The sequence below is a fragment of the Corapipo altera genome, unplaced genomic scaffold (assembly GCF_003945725.1).
Source record: "Corapipo altera isolate COAL_440 unplaced genomic scaffold, ASM394572v1 47, whole genome shotgun sequence".
In the NCBI taxonomy this organism is placed as follows: Eukaryota; Metazoa; Chordata; class Aves; order Passeriformes; family Pipridae; genus Corapipo; species Corapipo altera.
In genome coordinates, this window is record NW_020884897.1 from 9,618,051 (window position 1) to 9,634,954 (window position 16,904).

General features: G+C 41.9%; 1 protein-coding gene across 1 annotated transcript; it reads left to right on the forward strand.

The window, feature by feature from the left end:
• Positions 1-5,588: 5,588 nt before the first annotated feature.
• Positions 5,589-16,673, forward strand: XRCC2 (X-ray repair cross complementing 2). The gene is made up of 3 exons (XM_027648468.1): positions 5,589-5,678; positions 10,022-10,103; positions 15,766-16,673. Exons 1-3 carry the CDS (start codon positions 5,640-5,642, stop codon positions 16,479-16,481), a joined length of 837 nt encoding a protein of 278 aa, XP_027504269.1. The 5' UTR covers positions 5,589-5,639; the 3' UTR covers positions 16,482-16,673.
• The last annotated feature ends 231 nt before the right edge of the window (positions 16,674-16,904 follow it).

Below are 16,904 nucleotides of genomic sequence, written 5' to 3' on the forward strand. Positions count from 1 at the left end.
ATTCCCAGAATTCCTTGGGCAATCAATTATTTATTACTTACAAGTGTTAAGATCAAAAAGAAAAGAAATAGATGTATATTCCACGCTGACAGGAGGTCTGTGGGGATTACAGAAAACAGAAACTTTAATGCTAAATTTGTGTAAAAAGGAGAAAATGGGGATTCCCTAGTCAGTTAAAAAAAAAAAAAAAGGAAAAAAAAAAGAAATGGCCTGGATTATACAGTTATTCTTCTGTTAGAAGTAACATTTAGTGTTAGAAATGCACACTTGAGCTGTACTATTAGTTCTGTGTACCACAGGGGGCAAATTCCAGTTTGCTTTCGCCAAGAAAAACCGGTCAGCTTGAACTCAGTGCCAACTGCCTGGATGCACCTTTTAGCAACGTGCCCAGGGTGGCACACATAGCTAATTAATTAAAATACTAATTTGCTCCTATTGACAGCCCTAGGATTTGTGTGAATGTTTCAGCAAGGTCATACTGCCTGCATGGATTCTTTGCAAAACCTGGGGCTTGTAAGGGCGTCAACACTCAAACAAAGGGAAACTTTAGAAAGATCATTTATACTTCATTGAACAGCACCGTAGAAGGTGGAGAACATTTTCACAAGCATGTTGAGTGAGGCAAAATTTGCATCATTCCTGTCAGTGTGGTACAAGCAGCGATGGAAGTTCATGAGGCAAAACACAAGGTCTCTCCCTCCACGAGCTGCAGGTCAGAGCTCAAGTGCTCAAAACAAAACTTCATCTGTAGTCACAGCTGGCTATGAAGGTGGCTTTACAAATCATGTGTTCTTCTCTGTTAAGCCTTTGTTTATTTATTGCTAACCTTACACTGTGCCCAAACACGAGCAAGAAAATACCCCTGGCCAGGTCACTAATACAAAACCAGTCCTTATCTGTGTGATTAATGTCAGAGTAAGGGATACCTGGCTACTTCTCGGTAAGCCAGTGCAGAATTATTCAGATAGGACAGAAAAAGCAGCAGGAAAAGAACCTGGTACAAACAAACAAGGGGTAATTCCAGCTCAGAGTACAAGCTGATGGAAGTCAACCTGCAGAAATAAGAAATCTAGACATAAATTCAGGTGAATGGCTCCACAGAGCAAGTTTACTTCTGATGTAAATCTGCAAGCTGAAATGTAAAATGGAATATTCAGCAACTGGCTATGAAACTCTGTTCAAGGCCAGTCTGGATGGGGCTTTGAGCAACGTGGTCCAGTGGAAGGTGTCCCTGGCCATGGCAAAGGAATTGGAACTAGGTGAACTTTAAGGTCCCTTGCAATCCAAACCATGCTATGATTCTATGATCATAGATGCCAGAACTGAATGAAGACCTGGACTTGCTTTTTCATGGCTACCAGTCCAGCTACCAAAGGATGAAATTCTTTTCTGTTTCTGTTGTTTTTCCAGCAAAATGCAGGAAATTTATGTAGCAAACCCATCACCTTTTTCTGAGGTCAGTGAAATTATAACCCTGTTGTAATTTAAGTTACTTATTTCTCAAATAAACAGGTAAATTAGACTACCGTAAAAGCTGAGATGTATCTAAAGAAAGTGGCAGCTCTCCAGGTAAAAAGAATCAGCCATCTGCTCTAAAAAAAAAATCTAATAAAACCCAGTGACAGATCACTTCATTCACTGAAAGAAACTTGGAACAGCGGGACCAAAATCTGCTACGTGAAACTGGAGGAGTCACACAACAGAGAGTTTGCAAATAATCTGATGGACTGTTCACTACATGGAGATTCAACATCTACCTTAAGTCTTACTACCACTACTGCTAGTATTATTATTATTATTATTAATTCTTTGTGAGGTCTGGTCATAACTTTGAGATGGTCTTTAGCTGGTAAACCTTTTGAGGTTTGAGCATTACTACACAAAGGAGTAGATAAGACTCAACTAGAAAATGAGGCCTCTCTGTTTTATTTCTTGGAGTGATTCTTCTGTTTAATGACTTTTGGGAGAGTTGGTTCCTCACCTTTGAAGCGCAGGTATTTAAGAGTCTAGAGGTTAATTAGGAAAATGACAACTGACTTTACTGAAAGAGTTTAATTCAACTATACAAACAGAGACAAACTGTTTTCAAGCTGAAAGATCTGTTTGGAGCTCGTTTGTGCAGGAATGTCACCCACACAAATCTTGTGAGGGAACATTAAGTGACAATACGCTCAAAATGATGAAGCTTATGTTGGAGCAAGTTCTCTGCGGCTGGAGAAAAATACTTAAAGGAGGAAACATTGGCCTCCCAGTGTCTAAATTAGCTGTTAATTAAATATAAAAGTTCGATGAGTTGGGTGTGTTTTTTTGTAAACATCTTCACACAATCTTTCTTGTCACCACATTGGGTATTTTCATGCTTTTTCCCTTTCGTTTAAGGTCTTACCTCAGGCCTCAGTTCCAAGACAGGGTGTTAGTTCTTTAGACTGGCAGTCTAAAGTCTAATAGTGTAATGCTTTAGACTATTGTAGACCAACTGGCAATTTAAATTTAGGACTTTGCATCTTAAAAAGAAATTAAGTGTTTATATAAACAGTAGACTCAGCTCTCTGCAGCCCCGGGGCACCTGGGCTAGTCCTTCCTTCCCCAGAACCCAGCCCAGTTTCCTTCTGTTGGCTGAAATCAGCAATAGTGAATGTATGAATGAGCAAATAATAATAATGAAAAAAATATCAAAAATAATTTTGCCCAGGGCTGCAATTCCACTTTAAATACCTTCTTCTCTTGCACTGTCATTTTCTCTCCCTATGATGAAGGTCTTAAACACATGCAGTGGAAAATACAGTGTGGGAAATCTTCAAAATCAAGGTCAGGAAAGAGGAATTTTCTCCAGAATACACATTTCATAAAGACAGAAATGCTCACCCCTAGAGTCTGATCTTTCTGCTGTTAGAAAAGTCCTTGCTCTTGCTGCTGAATTGCTACATGAGCAGTGCCTGTGGCTCAGGGGGCACCCTCAGGCTCCCCACATGCCAAACAAAGGAAGACTAATTTTCTGCCTGTAGAAACAGGTGTGCTGGGGCATAGAGACCCTGGGTACTATGAGCTACTTAAGGAGGCTTCTGCTATTTAAGAAGGAAGATTAAGGAGTAAGTGGGATTCTGTACTCCTGGATGAGAAATGCTACAGAAAAATATGAAAGAATTAATCAGAAATAAATAGATGATAGATAGATAGATAAGCCCACCACAAACCCACAAAAATAGAGGGTTACAATTAAAATCCTGGCTCTGCTGAAACCAGTAGTAAAAGGTTTTCCTCCTTACCTATGTTACTCTTTTTCTCCAAAGGAGCAAGATCAATGCAGAGGTTTACTGTGCAGCGAGGAAAATAAACAACAGCAACAAAGGTGAAAATGAGAAATACATAGACAGCTTTGATAAAATATTAAAAAATGTGGTAAGATGCCAGCAGTGCTGACTGCTGATGTGCAATCTGCCTATCAAGGTGACCAGTATATTTGATTAACACATTACTATTTCAAGCAATTAAATATACTTTTTTTTTTTACTGCTCAGGTGAATTCAATGCTTTTACCCTCCCTCTGTTGAATGTTGGTTGATCTCCATTGAACTGTGACACTTCATCTTGCATTAAACTGTAATACCAAAACCGTGTTCACTCATGCAGTAGAAGAGCTTCCATAGAACCCTACTGGGATACTCACAGTAGTAAGTGATGAGGTAGGAGTGGGCTTCAGTCAACTGGCATTTATCTGTATATTTTACAGCCCTAAATTCAAGTAGCAATCACTTTTTAAGAAATTAGTGCAATGTCTTTAATTAGAGGAGAAGAGCAACCAAGAACGTATACTTATCAAAAAAACCCCAAACCATGTAGTTGATGCAGTGAGTAGTGCCTTTGTCGTAAGTCACAGCGAGTCCACTCTGTCCTTGGGCTAGGTCACTCATCAGTCAGCTTCAAGGGCAATCACTACTAATTAACAAGTCTTTTGAACTCTTCCAGTGGCCCAGACCACTGAGGTGCTGTAAGAATAGGCAGACGTGCAGCTCTTAAAGTTGTCTGTCCTTTATGCTGGCAGAAAAGAAACTTCCTTCAGTACAATTAAACCAAAAATATTGCAGTTCCATTTTTGTGCCATGTGTCCCCTCCACGCAGCCATCCAAGTCTATATCACTAGAGAACCACCTTCCATGCTCTTGATAATTTGGCATGTGTGTCCATACACAGAAAAGAAGAAAGGCTACTACTACAGCTGTGCAGAGAGACCATCTCCCTTGTGTACTGTAATGAGCAGAATTAGGACTGGACTTCTAAAGTAGAGCTTTGACTTGGATTAAATCTGGCTGGAAGCATTCATCTGAAACCTGAGTTAGTCAGATGGCAACAAAAGGGTGTTATCAATTGGAGCTGTGTATTTTGGGCTGAAAAAGGGTTGAAAGAGTAAACAAAGATGACACCTTGCATCTGAGGTTAGATTTTCTGATTGTGATGCATTCGGGACCAAGCCAGTAGAAACTCTTTCATATAGGAAAATGTGATTTCTTTGAAGGAACAGAGAACTCCACCACCAATTTCTCCTTGTAACTGTAAGGACGTGCAGTATCACTGATAACCTCTGTAGACCCAAAGAGATCATATCTTCACAGCTCTTTGATATGCAGATATGGGAGCTGCTATTCTTATCCTGCTGGTTTTGCACTTAGCCTATGGAAAACACAAACTGGTTCTCCCATGCTTTCCCTGTGCCCATCCCTCTTGCCTCCCCAGGTGGCACAACATCAGCAGACAGGTCGTAGTCCTCAGGGGCAGCAGGTCCTGCTGCCGGCCACGAGCACAGAGCTGACATGAGGGACTCGCTGGACATCGGCTCCTGCCTCAGGGCGTCACGCACCACACAAGCCCAGTTCATTGCAGGGACATATTTAAAACATCCCTTTTAATTTAAGCCATAATTGATAGCTGGCTTTGGCAAAGATTCCAAGGCGTCAAGAGTTTAATTGCGGCCACGCGAATGAGCTTCCCTTGAGTCACGGCTACCCCAGTGTCACAGAGGAGCATGCCCTGAGTCACACCAAACCAGCCACCTGCCTCATTTCATCAGGAGCAGGAAAAAAAACCCACAAAAACCTATAAAAAGATGGGTCCTTAAAATAAATAAACAGCTGCAATGATGTGCAGGTCAGCCTCTTCTCTCAGGCAGCCAGTGACAGGACGAGAGGACGTGGTCTTAAGTTGCACCAGGGGAGGTTTAGGTTGGACATTAGGAGGAATTTGTTCACAGAAAGGTGATTAGACATAGGAAGGGGCTACCCAGGGAGGTGGTGGGGTCACCATCCCTGGAGGTGTTTAAGGGCAGACTGGACTTGGCACTGAGTGCCACATGGTCTAGTTGACATGGTGTTGTTCAGTCATAGGTTGGCCTCGATGGTCTCAGAGGTCTCAACATAATTGATTCTGTGATTCTCCTTGCGGTAGCCAAGGAATCCCAAGCCACGTAGGATGGGCGGGCCGGTGGCCGCCAGTGGAGCCCGGGGCGGGACTCGAACCCGCGGCTCCTCAGCCCGCGGGCTCCACCCCGCGCTCCCGGGGGGCCGAGCCGCGCAGGCGCAGACGGGGCGGCCGGGCGGGGGCGCTGCTGGGCGGCGGGATCGGGATCGGCGGCCCCTGAGCCCGCCATGGGTGACGCGCCCCGCAGGGCGGAGTCGGGCACGCAGGTGAGGCGCTGCCCTCGCCCCCGCCCCGGCCCCCCTCAGCCGCGGGGCTCGGGCGGGGAGGGCCAGGCGAGGCCGCAGCCGGGGGAGGGGGAAGCGCCGGGCGCTCCCCACAGCGCCTTTGGGGGAGCGCCCTTGGAGCCTCCCGAGGGGCCGGGGTGGGCGGGAAGGAGCGAGGGGAGGGTTCAGCCGCCTGGAGGGCTCCCTGGAGGGTTTCCGTGGGTGGCAGCGGCTCCAGGCGGGATCAGGGTCCCGGGTGTCCCTGTCCTGCCTGTGTGTGGGGATGCGGGTGGGCGGCTCTCCACGGGCGCTGCTTGCGCCGGGGCAGGCGGGTCGGGTGTCTCGGGAATTCTTTACAAATGTTCCCTTCGCTCTCCCATCCCAAGAGTTGAAGTAGGTGCCTAAGGAAGAAGGGCTTTGAGGAAGGTTTGGGTTTAAACGTTTGGACTTGGTGATCTTGAAGGTCTCTTCTAGCTTTAACGATTCTACGATTCTATAAGTAAAGGGTACGGAAGGTGGAATTGCTTTCCTGCTCTTAGGAGAAAAAGGGTTTGAGTTTGGGAGTTTGTTGCCTTTGGTTTTGGTTTGGTTTGGGTTTTTCTTCTCTGCTGGATGGCGTATTTGTTAGAAACTTCCACTTGCCATCATCAACTTAATTGCTTGGAGAGTTGTGTGTAACTATCGGAATACATCAAATAGTTAATATAGAAACGTAGAAATGTGTGGTGATATTTATTTCTTGATAAAGCTCCATGTTTTTTCAGTGGCTCTTAAGCCTTTTTGACACTTAAAAAAAAAAAAAAAAGTACCAGATGCCCACTATCAGCAAAAGGACATGAATAAAGGACATGAGTTGTGCTATGTCCAAGGGGCTGAATGCATTTATTTGTCCATGGAGTGGTGCCAGCAGGGAATGCACATGGCATCAGCTGGCTGCTATGGATGGATAGCCAGCCTGGACCAAGGGAGGAGTTGATAACCGATGGGTTAAGAATGGTTAATGTATGAATACACAGTCCAGAAAAAATGGTAAAAGCCCTTGAAACAGAAAACACTTAATTTAAAACAATACTTCCTCAAATAGCCTCCTGCATATAAGATCAGGTTATCCTGGGACAACAGTCTTGTACTCTTTATTATTCAATATAATTAATATGACAAATTAGAACTTCTCACAAAACACCTTTGGTGTATCACAGTAAAATTAATGATAAATTGCTTGCATATGTCTTCATGCCCAAAGTTTACAAAAGCTCAGTCAGAGTGGTTGTAGTGGTTGAAAATTAAGTTTTGTCTCGTACTCAAGATAGGTTTGTATGTGTAAACAGCCTGTAGGTTAGCTCACAGCCTCTAACAGAGCTGGAGTATTTAATTTGAATTTCTTTAACATTTTAATGAAGTAATCTCTCATTCCTGACAAGACCTACATGTGTGCTTCCATTTATGCATAGCTCTGTTGAAACCAATAAAGGATAAGCACATCATGTATTAGTCAGTGGGACTGTCCATATGCATATTTGTTTATTAAAAATTTGATGAATTATAAAAGGCATAGTTGAAATATTTGAGTCCCATCAGCCTTGTCATTAATGAAATTTAACCTAGCTGCTGTCTGACTCTTCTGTATAACTTGTTTTCTACACGTGACTGCACAGATGTGCAGTTTCTTGCTGGCATAATTACATTTGAAGAACACCTAGGAGTGAAGACCTACCACTAGCAGGTTGCTAAAAGGTGGTGTTCTGTGTAAAAGAAGATGAAAAGAGGCTTATGAAAGAATAAATGAGCATCTACAGTTAGATTATGGAATCTGAAATCTCTAATATGTAATTGATATTGTCTTGGGGGTTTTTTCCCAAGCTCTTCCAACTCAAAACTCTCTTCTGCAGTGCTGTGTGCTGTACAGTGTCTGTGGCAAAGCCTGGGACACCTTATGCTCACCCTCCAAATTAACCTTTAAATCCTGTAGGTTTCTCCTCCTCCTCATTTTACACGTGAATATGTGGGGAGGCAAAATGGAAATGCTGCCCTGGAACAGAGCCAGGGTGGCTTTTGCCGATTTGGAAAGCCCCATGCTGCCCCTGCCTGGAATGGGGGCAAAGGTGAGGGATTGCCTGTCTGGTGCCTCATCTCAGCTTTGCCTCCGTCACTTCTGCTCTGGTGTGGACAAACCTTTGTGAGAGTTGAAGGAAAATTGTTCCTGTTTCTGCCAGGAACCCCGTTGCTCCCAGCACGGCATTAATGAGGCAAGTGCCTTTGGAGATTCTGCTTCAGATCTCGGAAGTAAATACAAGTTTGATAAAAACACAGGTGCACTATCATCAGCAAATTACCATAAATTACCTACATGAGCAGTGCTCAGAGTAAGCACCTGTAGTTATTTAAAATTAATATATAAACTTGTCATTTAAATAACTGCAGATTCATATTTAAATGATGCCCATCAATCTACCATGTGTTTCCAAAGCTCTGGCAGTAAGCTTAAAGAGGTGACAGTCTAAGAGGAGACATGGGCTCATTGTTTCAGAAGAAATAAACTGCAGAGGATGTATTGTTAACGTAGAAATAAATTTAGGAGCAGGAGGCTGCACAAATGTGTTCAGCCCAGCGATAGTTGTGACTCCTGGACCCAGCAGTGCCCTTGATCCAGCCCCCTGTTATCCCAGAGTGCTGGAGAGGTGCTTCCTCTGCTAAGAAGCAAAGAACATCAGCAAGCAGCAGCCTGTGGTGGTTTTCCTCTTTCTCTCAACTCGCACTGCTGGATGAGGGGGTGAATTCCCAGCCCTTCTCTCCAGGGGCCAGGGCCAGGCACTGGCAGCTGCTTGCACAGAAGAGCTGCACATGTAGGGTCTTTCTTGGTAGTTGAGATCTCCTTGTTTATGTGTCCCAGGAAACATTCCTGTATTCTCGTGTCCATATGTCTATTTGGATTTTTCATTTGTCTGGGTCACAGAACCCTACTGGTTCCCAAAATACTCCGGAGCTCACCACGTGAGTGTTTTCTGTGCTGCACAAATATGTGAAATGTAATGGGAGGATCCACAGATCCAGAGCAAGGTCAATTCAAGTGTTTTTCTGACCCTTCAGTGGACGAGTCAGAAAACTCTCCTGGATAGGTGTGAACGGGCCAAGGCAAACACGCTGACATTTTGTTAATGGAAGGGACTTAAAATGTCAATGAAAACATCACACTTAGATTCCCATCGTGACAACTTGAAGTAAATTCAGGGCCATTTAATGGACTTTTATTCTACTGTGAAAGGCAAACACAACTCTTTAAAGAACTGTTAAGACAATTCAGAGCAAATGTTGCTTGTGGATGTGGCATAGAGGAAAGCAAGAGAAGGCAGCAGGTGTTTAAAGGTGTGTGCTTACTGCTGGTTTGGTCTTGAGGAGGATGGGATAAAGCTGAACAGGATTTGTTTTGTTCAGATCGTTAAATGACAGCTGGGCGTGTTGGAGAATGAAGTATTTGGCACCAGGGTACGTGCTCTGGTGACACTGAGTGTCCCAATAGTGTCCTTTCTCATGTGTGGGGAATACATGTAGGGAATAACAGCTCTGGTACTGGGGGAAATGTTAATTCTTGGTTTATGCAGTGTGCCAGAATTACTAATAACACAGGTTATGTGAATACCTGTCTGTTTGCTATGCAAATACCTCTCAATTTAAGAAACTGTCCATGAACTTTGAGCTAATTTGTTTTACAATGGTCTTGCTTTACAAGGGGCTTTGGAGAACATGCTTTACAAATTCAAGCTTGCTTTGGAAAGGTTCTTGCAGGGCCACTGGTGACTAATTACTTTTGATCATTCTTAATCCATACTCTGTTTGAACAAGTAACTATGATATAATAGGATTGTAGCCCAGAGGAGTCCTGTGTAACTTTTCAGGTGAAATGCACATGGTTTTACTTAAAAATACTCAAAGGGACTGACTCAGGAGATTGATGATGGGTAAGGTTTCACCTCTCAACCAGTAGTTTTTTGTGAAGATGGTGGTTGTTACAAATGATCTTCTTTCCCTTTGTTCTTCCCAGTGGCAGCACTGCTGTGTACCAGAGGCAGTCCCTCTTGCTAATCTACCTGTGCAGCTTTTCTTTTTAAGCTTTTATTTCCCCTAATATATCCACTCCTCATTGCCGTTGAATCCGTGTGCTCATTGTCTGTGAGGATGGAACTGCCTGTAGTCCAGACTATATGTTTCCGTGTGTATTTTTAAAAACATTTTCAAAATCAGGCTAATCTTATGATAGGGCTGTCATGGAAAACTGTCAGATTTAGGGTTTATTCCTTAGGTCCATTATTTTGAGTTAACAGTGTGTCTCTCTGTCTTGTCTTTAAAAGCTGCTTGCGCGACTCGAGGGCAGAAGCTCTCTGAAGAATCTTGAACCTTATCTGTTTGCTGAGGAGGGATCTCCTGTTCATGGTAAAAATGTGTCTTTATCCCATTTATGGAAAGATGTCCGTGTAAAACATGCTCAGAGCAATGTGACAGACATAATCTTACAAGTAGATGATTTTGCCCTGGATCAGAATTGTAATTGTTGATTTATTTCTATGCAAACTAGATAAAATGGAATGATGCAAAGTCACCATTCCAAACATTATTAAGTGGACTTTAAAATCTGCTTCATGCATATGAAAACAGAGGTGTAGGTGAGTAAGTACCAAGCACATTGGTCAGTTTTTAGTAGTTTTACACCATTTTGTTGTAGAGTCTGTCATTAAACCTCTTAGTTTTTTTTAGTCAGTGGTCTAAACAACCACCACAAAGTCATAACTGCAGAAATTTGCAAAGAACGTGAGGTTCAGTAAATAGCAAAGAGTTCAGTGATATAGAGTGGTCTGGAAAATTTAGGATAAGGGGCATGAGCAAACAGTACTTTTCAATAAAGCCAGGTCATCAAGCCATTCAGTTGTGGCCTGAAAAATCCTAATTATACTTAGATGGAACTTTTGAAACAATTCCATTGTGGACATAGGCACTAATCAGCAGAATGAGTTCATGGGCAATGTTTGGATCAACGTGGCTCATGGAGAATTTCAAACTGGAGAAATCAGGCAACCTCCCAGTGACACCAGTACTACAAGTTTAAGGGGGATTCTTCTAGGAAGAAGTTTTAAGGTCAAAATTGGATGTTTTTATGAGCTAAATAGAAATTAACACACTATTCAGGAAGTCAGATTGGTTTTTGTGTGAAATTTCTTGAATTTCACAATGGAAGAGATGACTCTGATTACACAAAATTAGAAATATATAGGAAAAAAGGCACATGAATGGCAAAATGCAAGGATCTTGGGGGTGAGGTCCTACTGTTGTGGAATGAGTGTATGAATGAGTGGATTTCATATGGCAAGTGTGTGGCTGCAGTGGTTATCAGCACACTTGTCTGCAATTTGAATTCCTTCAAATGTAGAAGGTTCAGAAGAAATAGCAGAAAAAGCAATAAAAAGAATCAGCATAATTGGAGGAGAGATGATGCTTAGTCTGAACACAGTCACTGTGAGACTATTCCTGTGTTGTTTTGCAGCACTTGAGAATACATAGGGAGTTTAGCAGTATATGATTTCTGCCCCAAAAGTTTCAAATGTGACGTAACAAGGATAAAGGGCAGAGAAATACTGGTAAGCCAGTGCAAGTGGAGCACAGAAGAATATTTAAATACTCTCAATTCTGAAGCTTTTTGTTATCCGCAGGAAGAATTAAGAACCAGTAAGGAAATTGGTATATGCTTCACAAGGCTCTCAAATTCTTAATTATTTTGAAAGATGAGATCTTTATGTTTTAAAAAAGTGCACTAATAGAAAATGCTGATATTTTAGTCTGAGATTTTTTCTAGTCAACTTTACACACAAGAAACAGATGTTTGAGACTAAACTGGCCATGTTCTGGTTGAACAGACTTTAAGAAGCCTTCCTGAGGGTTAGTAATTGCCTGAAGTCCACAGCATTACATAATTTCATGTCAAATTATTTGCTTTGCTCTTGAAGTTAAGTAGGTTGTTCATGTCTGACCAAAGACTGTTCCAGAACCTCAGTTCTAAGATGGCTGGAAACCTTATAAAATTCATCACTGGTTTCTCTGTGCCAACAGAGTTACTGAGCTTTTGAAGCACTTGTATTTTTCTTCTGCATTGAACAAATGGCATCAATTATTACCCATAATTTGCCATGCTTTTTGGCTGACATCAATGAAGCTGCCTAACATATTAGCACAGATCTTTAGCTGTATATACATACATAGACTTCACCTTCTATTACATTTTTGCTTTGTCTTTTAATACCACGGTATTCATTTGAGCCCATGTGTTGTTTTGATTTGTGTTCTCATTATTCAGTCCTAAATCCCTGCTGAAGACCTTCCTCTCCATTTGTCATGAAGTTGACTTTTAGTGGGTCACTGTGGAATGCTGTGATAGATTGCCCATGAAGTCTGTACTGAACAGCTCTTAATCTAAAATGCTGTGATTAAAGTAATGCAAGGACCTAAATTTTATTTTTCTTGATGGTATTTAAAACAAACACATACATGAAATTTCAATAAACTACCAAATGTTACATTGTAGCTAAGTGTTCCTTACGTGCATGTCAGAGTACTATAAAATAGGGACAGGTAATATAGGTACTGCTTCTAATTATGATGGACTTGCATATTTAAGAACACATAAGCACATTAATTACACACCATTTAAGCTCTTCTGGAATGGAGCAAAAGTGACACAAGCTTTAAATAATCTTCCCCTATTGCCAGTCATATTTCCCCTGTGCCTGTGGCATGAAGGTGTGGGTGTCAGTGTAAAGCTCTGATGTTCAGCAATAGCATGACACCCAACATTAACTTGGAATAAATATTGGGCCCTTCTACTTTGCTTATAAATGGTATAAATATTAGCGACAGCTTCTGCACACTGTTGTAAATCACAGGCCCAGTAACTTCAAGGTATGGGATGATGTGAAATCCACAGAGTTATTGCTGAGTGTTCCAACAGCCTGTTTGGAACTGCGGTGTCAGAAAATAGTTTAGCCAGCATTTGCCAGTGGAATGAGTACAGACAGAAACAAGGCTCCTCTCATTCAAAAGATAACACCGAATTATGACCAGGACTGAGCGCAAAGTTTCAGTTAAAAAATATATTATTAGTGTTACATAAATATTGACATTTATGCAGCATCATTTAGCTTATCCTGCACGCTGGTTCATGGCAGTGGACTATTGTTCTCTTTAGTCTGCCTGTCGTGGGCCAGTTCAAGCTACCATGAGCCAAGCAATGTGTTGGGTGACTCCTTAAAATCTACTTCTTGAATTCATCACTGCTGAATTTCCTATGAAATCGCTCTGCTTATCCATCTCCATCTGTTAAGTCTTCGCAAACTTAAGTCTTTATTAACCCAATTAGTTTGTCTTCTACATGTTTTGCCAAGCTAATGGAACGTTCCTCTACTGATATGTTTAACGTCTGCCAACACCTGTTCTAATAGAAAAAATTCCCATTAACCTTCTTCCATGTTTAAAGTGTCTGTTCTTACTCTCCCTCTCAGCCTGTTCTCGTCCTGTGACAGTGTCTTTTTACTAATCCTCCTTTCAAAGTTATTTTGACATTAATGGCTCATGCTAGCATTGATCACTCAGTTTCTTCTGTGACCTATTGTGAGGGTGTCAAAGGCTTCTTGAAAACATTGCTGGCCTCACTTCCTCCTCTGCTGTGTCATGGTTTGTCCTCTCTCATCCAGAGGAATGAATTTCCCCTCTTATCTTACTCTGACAGCCTGGTTGCTAATTCAGTGAAACCCTACATTTATAGATGTTGCTATAAATGGCTTCTGTTTTGCACCCATTCTTCTTGTGGGCAGCCTCTGGGATAATCAGGAAGGCACAGAAATCCCCGACCCTCTTGAGGTTTTCTTGCAGTCCAAGCTGTTACTCTTTTCAAAGTAACTCCAGTGTCTTGGTCAAACTACAGTGCAGCTGTGTATCTCTTTCAGCAATGTTGAACAAACTTTGAAGGGTGCTTGGCTGACTTGCTGTCAAAATTTAAAAAATACCACCACAAAAACTTCTGAAACTGATTTTTATCATTCAATGTTTAGAATTTTTACTTAAATAAGTTTAGTAGTTCTGCCAATAACAAAATCTCATCCAGTGTTATTCTGTAGCACACAGACATCCTGTTAGAGCATCTTCAAATGGAAAAAGTGGAGCATTTATTTCCCAGAATAACTTTTTGAATCAAATAGGTCATATTTTGCTGTAAAGGCAGGTGAGGCACCTGTATTGCACGTTGGCCCCATTCACTTACTGGTGTGGATTCAGAAATGCCAGTCAGGGTGGCACAAAGCCAGTGGCAGACAGAAGATACACTTTGTACCTTAACGAGAGGCGCCTTGCGCAATTGCTCTAAAATATTTCAATAGATGAAATATGAGGGAATGACCTACCAGGGCATTTAGGAGGAGTTCTTCCAAGCTGGTGTCTCACCCTACCAGGGCGTGGTTATGTCACTGGCACAGGCTGTGGGACAGCAGAGCAGCCACTGGCTGCAAGTGCCAGAGTTGGACATTTGACCCCTGGACAGGAAGAGAAAATGAAGATTTGTGTCCCAGTAAGGTCTTTCATCTCAAAAGTGGGTGAGCCATCTGGAACAGCTAACTAAAGGTTTGGGAGGCAGTCAAGCTTTTTAATAAATTTTGAAGTATCAGAAATTCATAGAAATGGAATTGCAGTCGTGGAGCAGCAGGAATCCCATTATGGAGAGGCAGGCAGTGTGAGTGCCATGGAAATGGGCAGACTGTCACATCAGGTGTAAATTGCTTTTAATGCTTGCAAAGGGTGAAGTAAGAGCTTGGTTTCTTCCCCACCACCCTCTGCCCCTCATCCTGAGTTGTATCTTGACATTATACACACTTGTGAACAAGGACATCCTCTGGAAGTTGAGCAGTGACTTGAAAAACCCTGTTAACTCAGGCAGGCACAAACACGTTTAAGGAAAGTTGCAATTAATTCTCTACTCTCACATCTCCCTATGAAAAGCTGTTATGCCATTTGCACTTGCCAAGGCCACGGAAATCTCTCACCTTCCTGCAATTACAGTTGTGTGATTCTCCTTACTGCACATATTTACCCTTCTGCCTAAAATCCAAAATGTCATAAATAAATAATCCAGTTCCCAAAATTAAGAATTTATAAAACGCGACTAATAAATTAACGTTTTTTAGATTCTGGCTCAAGACATCAGGAGACTTTGGATAAGACTTAAAAATATCTTGCATTCACATCCAACAAAAGAACTGGTTTCCTAATGAAGTGGAATGCTGTTTTTAATTAACATTTTAAATTTATGTGATATGTATTTTACTGACCCACATGGATGAGGCAATTAGGCTGAATCCTTTTATGAACGGAGATCCTTTGCTTCAGACAGAGGTGTTGCCTGGAGTTGAAGGAATCTGAGTCCCCTTTGTCCAAAAAAGCAGTTTCATATTATGATCAGCACAGAAGAATGTAAGTGCTAAATAAAACTACTGGTGTTCTCTTCACCAGTCACAGATTCCTGTAGGTATCTCGTGACACGTGCAGGTACTGAACAAGCTTATAGAAGACATGAAATGCTGAAGGACAGGCTGTGCTGTAAAAATAGATGTGCCAACATGATTTGGACCTCTGATATATCAATTTTTGTTATGTTATGCTTGTCCTTTTTAATTTATTCCTTGATTGTGTGTGCATAATGTAGATGGTTTCTTAGCCACTTCTGTATAACATCTTCCTCCTCTGCTTTCATCGACCTGTGATAATACCAATGAAATCCAGTTGCCAACCTTTCACTGATACTGGTGTCCTAGGTGGTATTGGCAGAGGTTTTCAACCTTTGTTCCCAGTTCATTTTTTCGACTTTTGAGGCCTTTCTTGAAAATTGAAATGTCTTTTTGTAGATGCTAACCAGGATTTAAACATTTTTAATGCGTGTCAGACTTTCCAAAATGCATGTTCCAATCTGTGGAATAGTGAGTATTGGTTCAGTAAACACTGGAAAGTGACCCTGGGCTGTAAGTGCTCTTACCTGACAACGTGCTGCCTTGTTTTTGAACAGGAGACATCATTGAATTCCACGGTGCAGAAGGAACAGGGAAAACGGAAATGCTCTATCACCTCATAGCCCGCTGCATCATTCCAAAGTCGGGAGGAGGGCTGGAAGTGGAAGTCATGTTCATTGACACAGACTATCACTTCGACATGCTCCGCCTGGTTACCATTCTGGAGAACAGGCTGGCACAAAGGACGGAGGAAATGATAAAGCAGTGCCTGGGAAGGCTTTTCCTTGTGAACTGCAATAGCAGCACTCAGTTACTGCTCACTCTCTACTCTTTAGAAAACCTGTTTTGCGCTCACCCCTCGCTCTGTGTTCTGCTTTTAGACAGTATATCAGCTTTTTATTGGATAGACAGAAGCAACGGAGGGGAGAGTCTTACCTTGCAGGAGATGAATCTGAAGAAATGTGCCAGCTTTCTTGAAAAGCTTGTGAGACAGCACCACTTGGTCCTCTTTGCAACAACACAGACACTTATGCAGAAATCTGCAAACTCTGCAGAAGGCTTTTTCCCTTTAAAACTTCCACATGAAACTGATACAGACTATAGACCGTATCTTTGTAAATCGTGGCAACAAATGGTAACCCACAGGATATTTTTCTCTAAGCAATGTAGTTCTGGCAACAGCAATGGTTTTACAGTCATTTCTTGCCACCTCAAAAGAAACCAGGTAGTAAAACGTTCATTTAGTGTTGCAGAATGTGGAGTTCAGTTTTAACTTCAGTTTGTAAATGTTTAGCAACTCTTGGTGCTTAACACCTGATTAGGTCTAAGTAGTTTCTGGTACCTTTAAAACTAGCTGGTTGTTGCTGAGTGATTAAGAATTTTTGTCACCATTTTCTTAAAATTTAGTGACATTTTTGTTCATGCTTAACCAAAGACACATTAAACTGCAAGTACCCTTCAGTAATCTAACCTGTGTGATATGTGGCCAAATGCACTGATTGAATTTCTGGGTCTTGCTGCTTTAGAATCATAGAATCAGCTGGGTTGGAAGGGACCTCTGAGATCATCAAGTCCAACCCTTGATCCACTACTGCTGCAGTTACTAGACCATGGCACTAAGTGCCACATCCAGTCTCTTTTTAAAAATCTCCAGGGATGGAGAATCCACTACTTCCCTGGGCAGCCCATTCCAATG

Bases quoted from the DNA above. Each gene is read 5' to 3' on its own strand.
- XRCC2 (XM_027648468.1), top strand. From the start codon at position 5,640: ATGGGTGACGCGCCCCGCAGGGCGGAGTCGGGCACGCAG. The intron at 5,679-10,021 runs GTGAGGCGCTGC...TGTCTTTAAAAG, and splicing joins GGGCGGAGTCGGGCACGCAG to CTGCTTGCGCGACTCGAGGG. The intron at 10,104-15,765 runs GTAAAAATGTGT...GTTTTTGAACAG, and splicing joins GGAGGGATCTCCTGTTCATG to GAGACATCATTGAATTCCAC.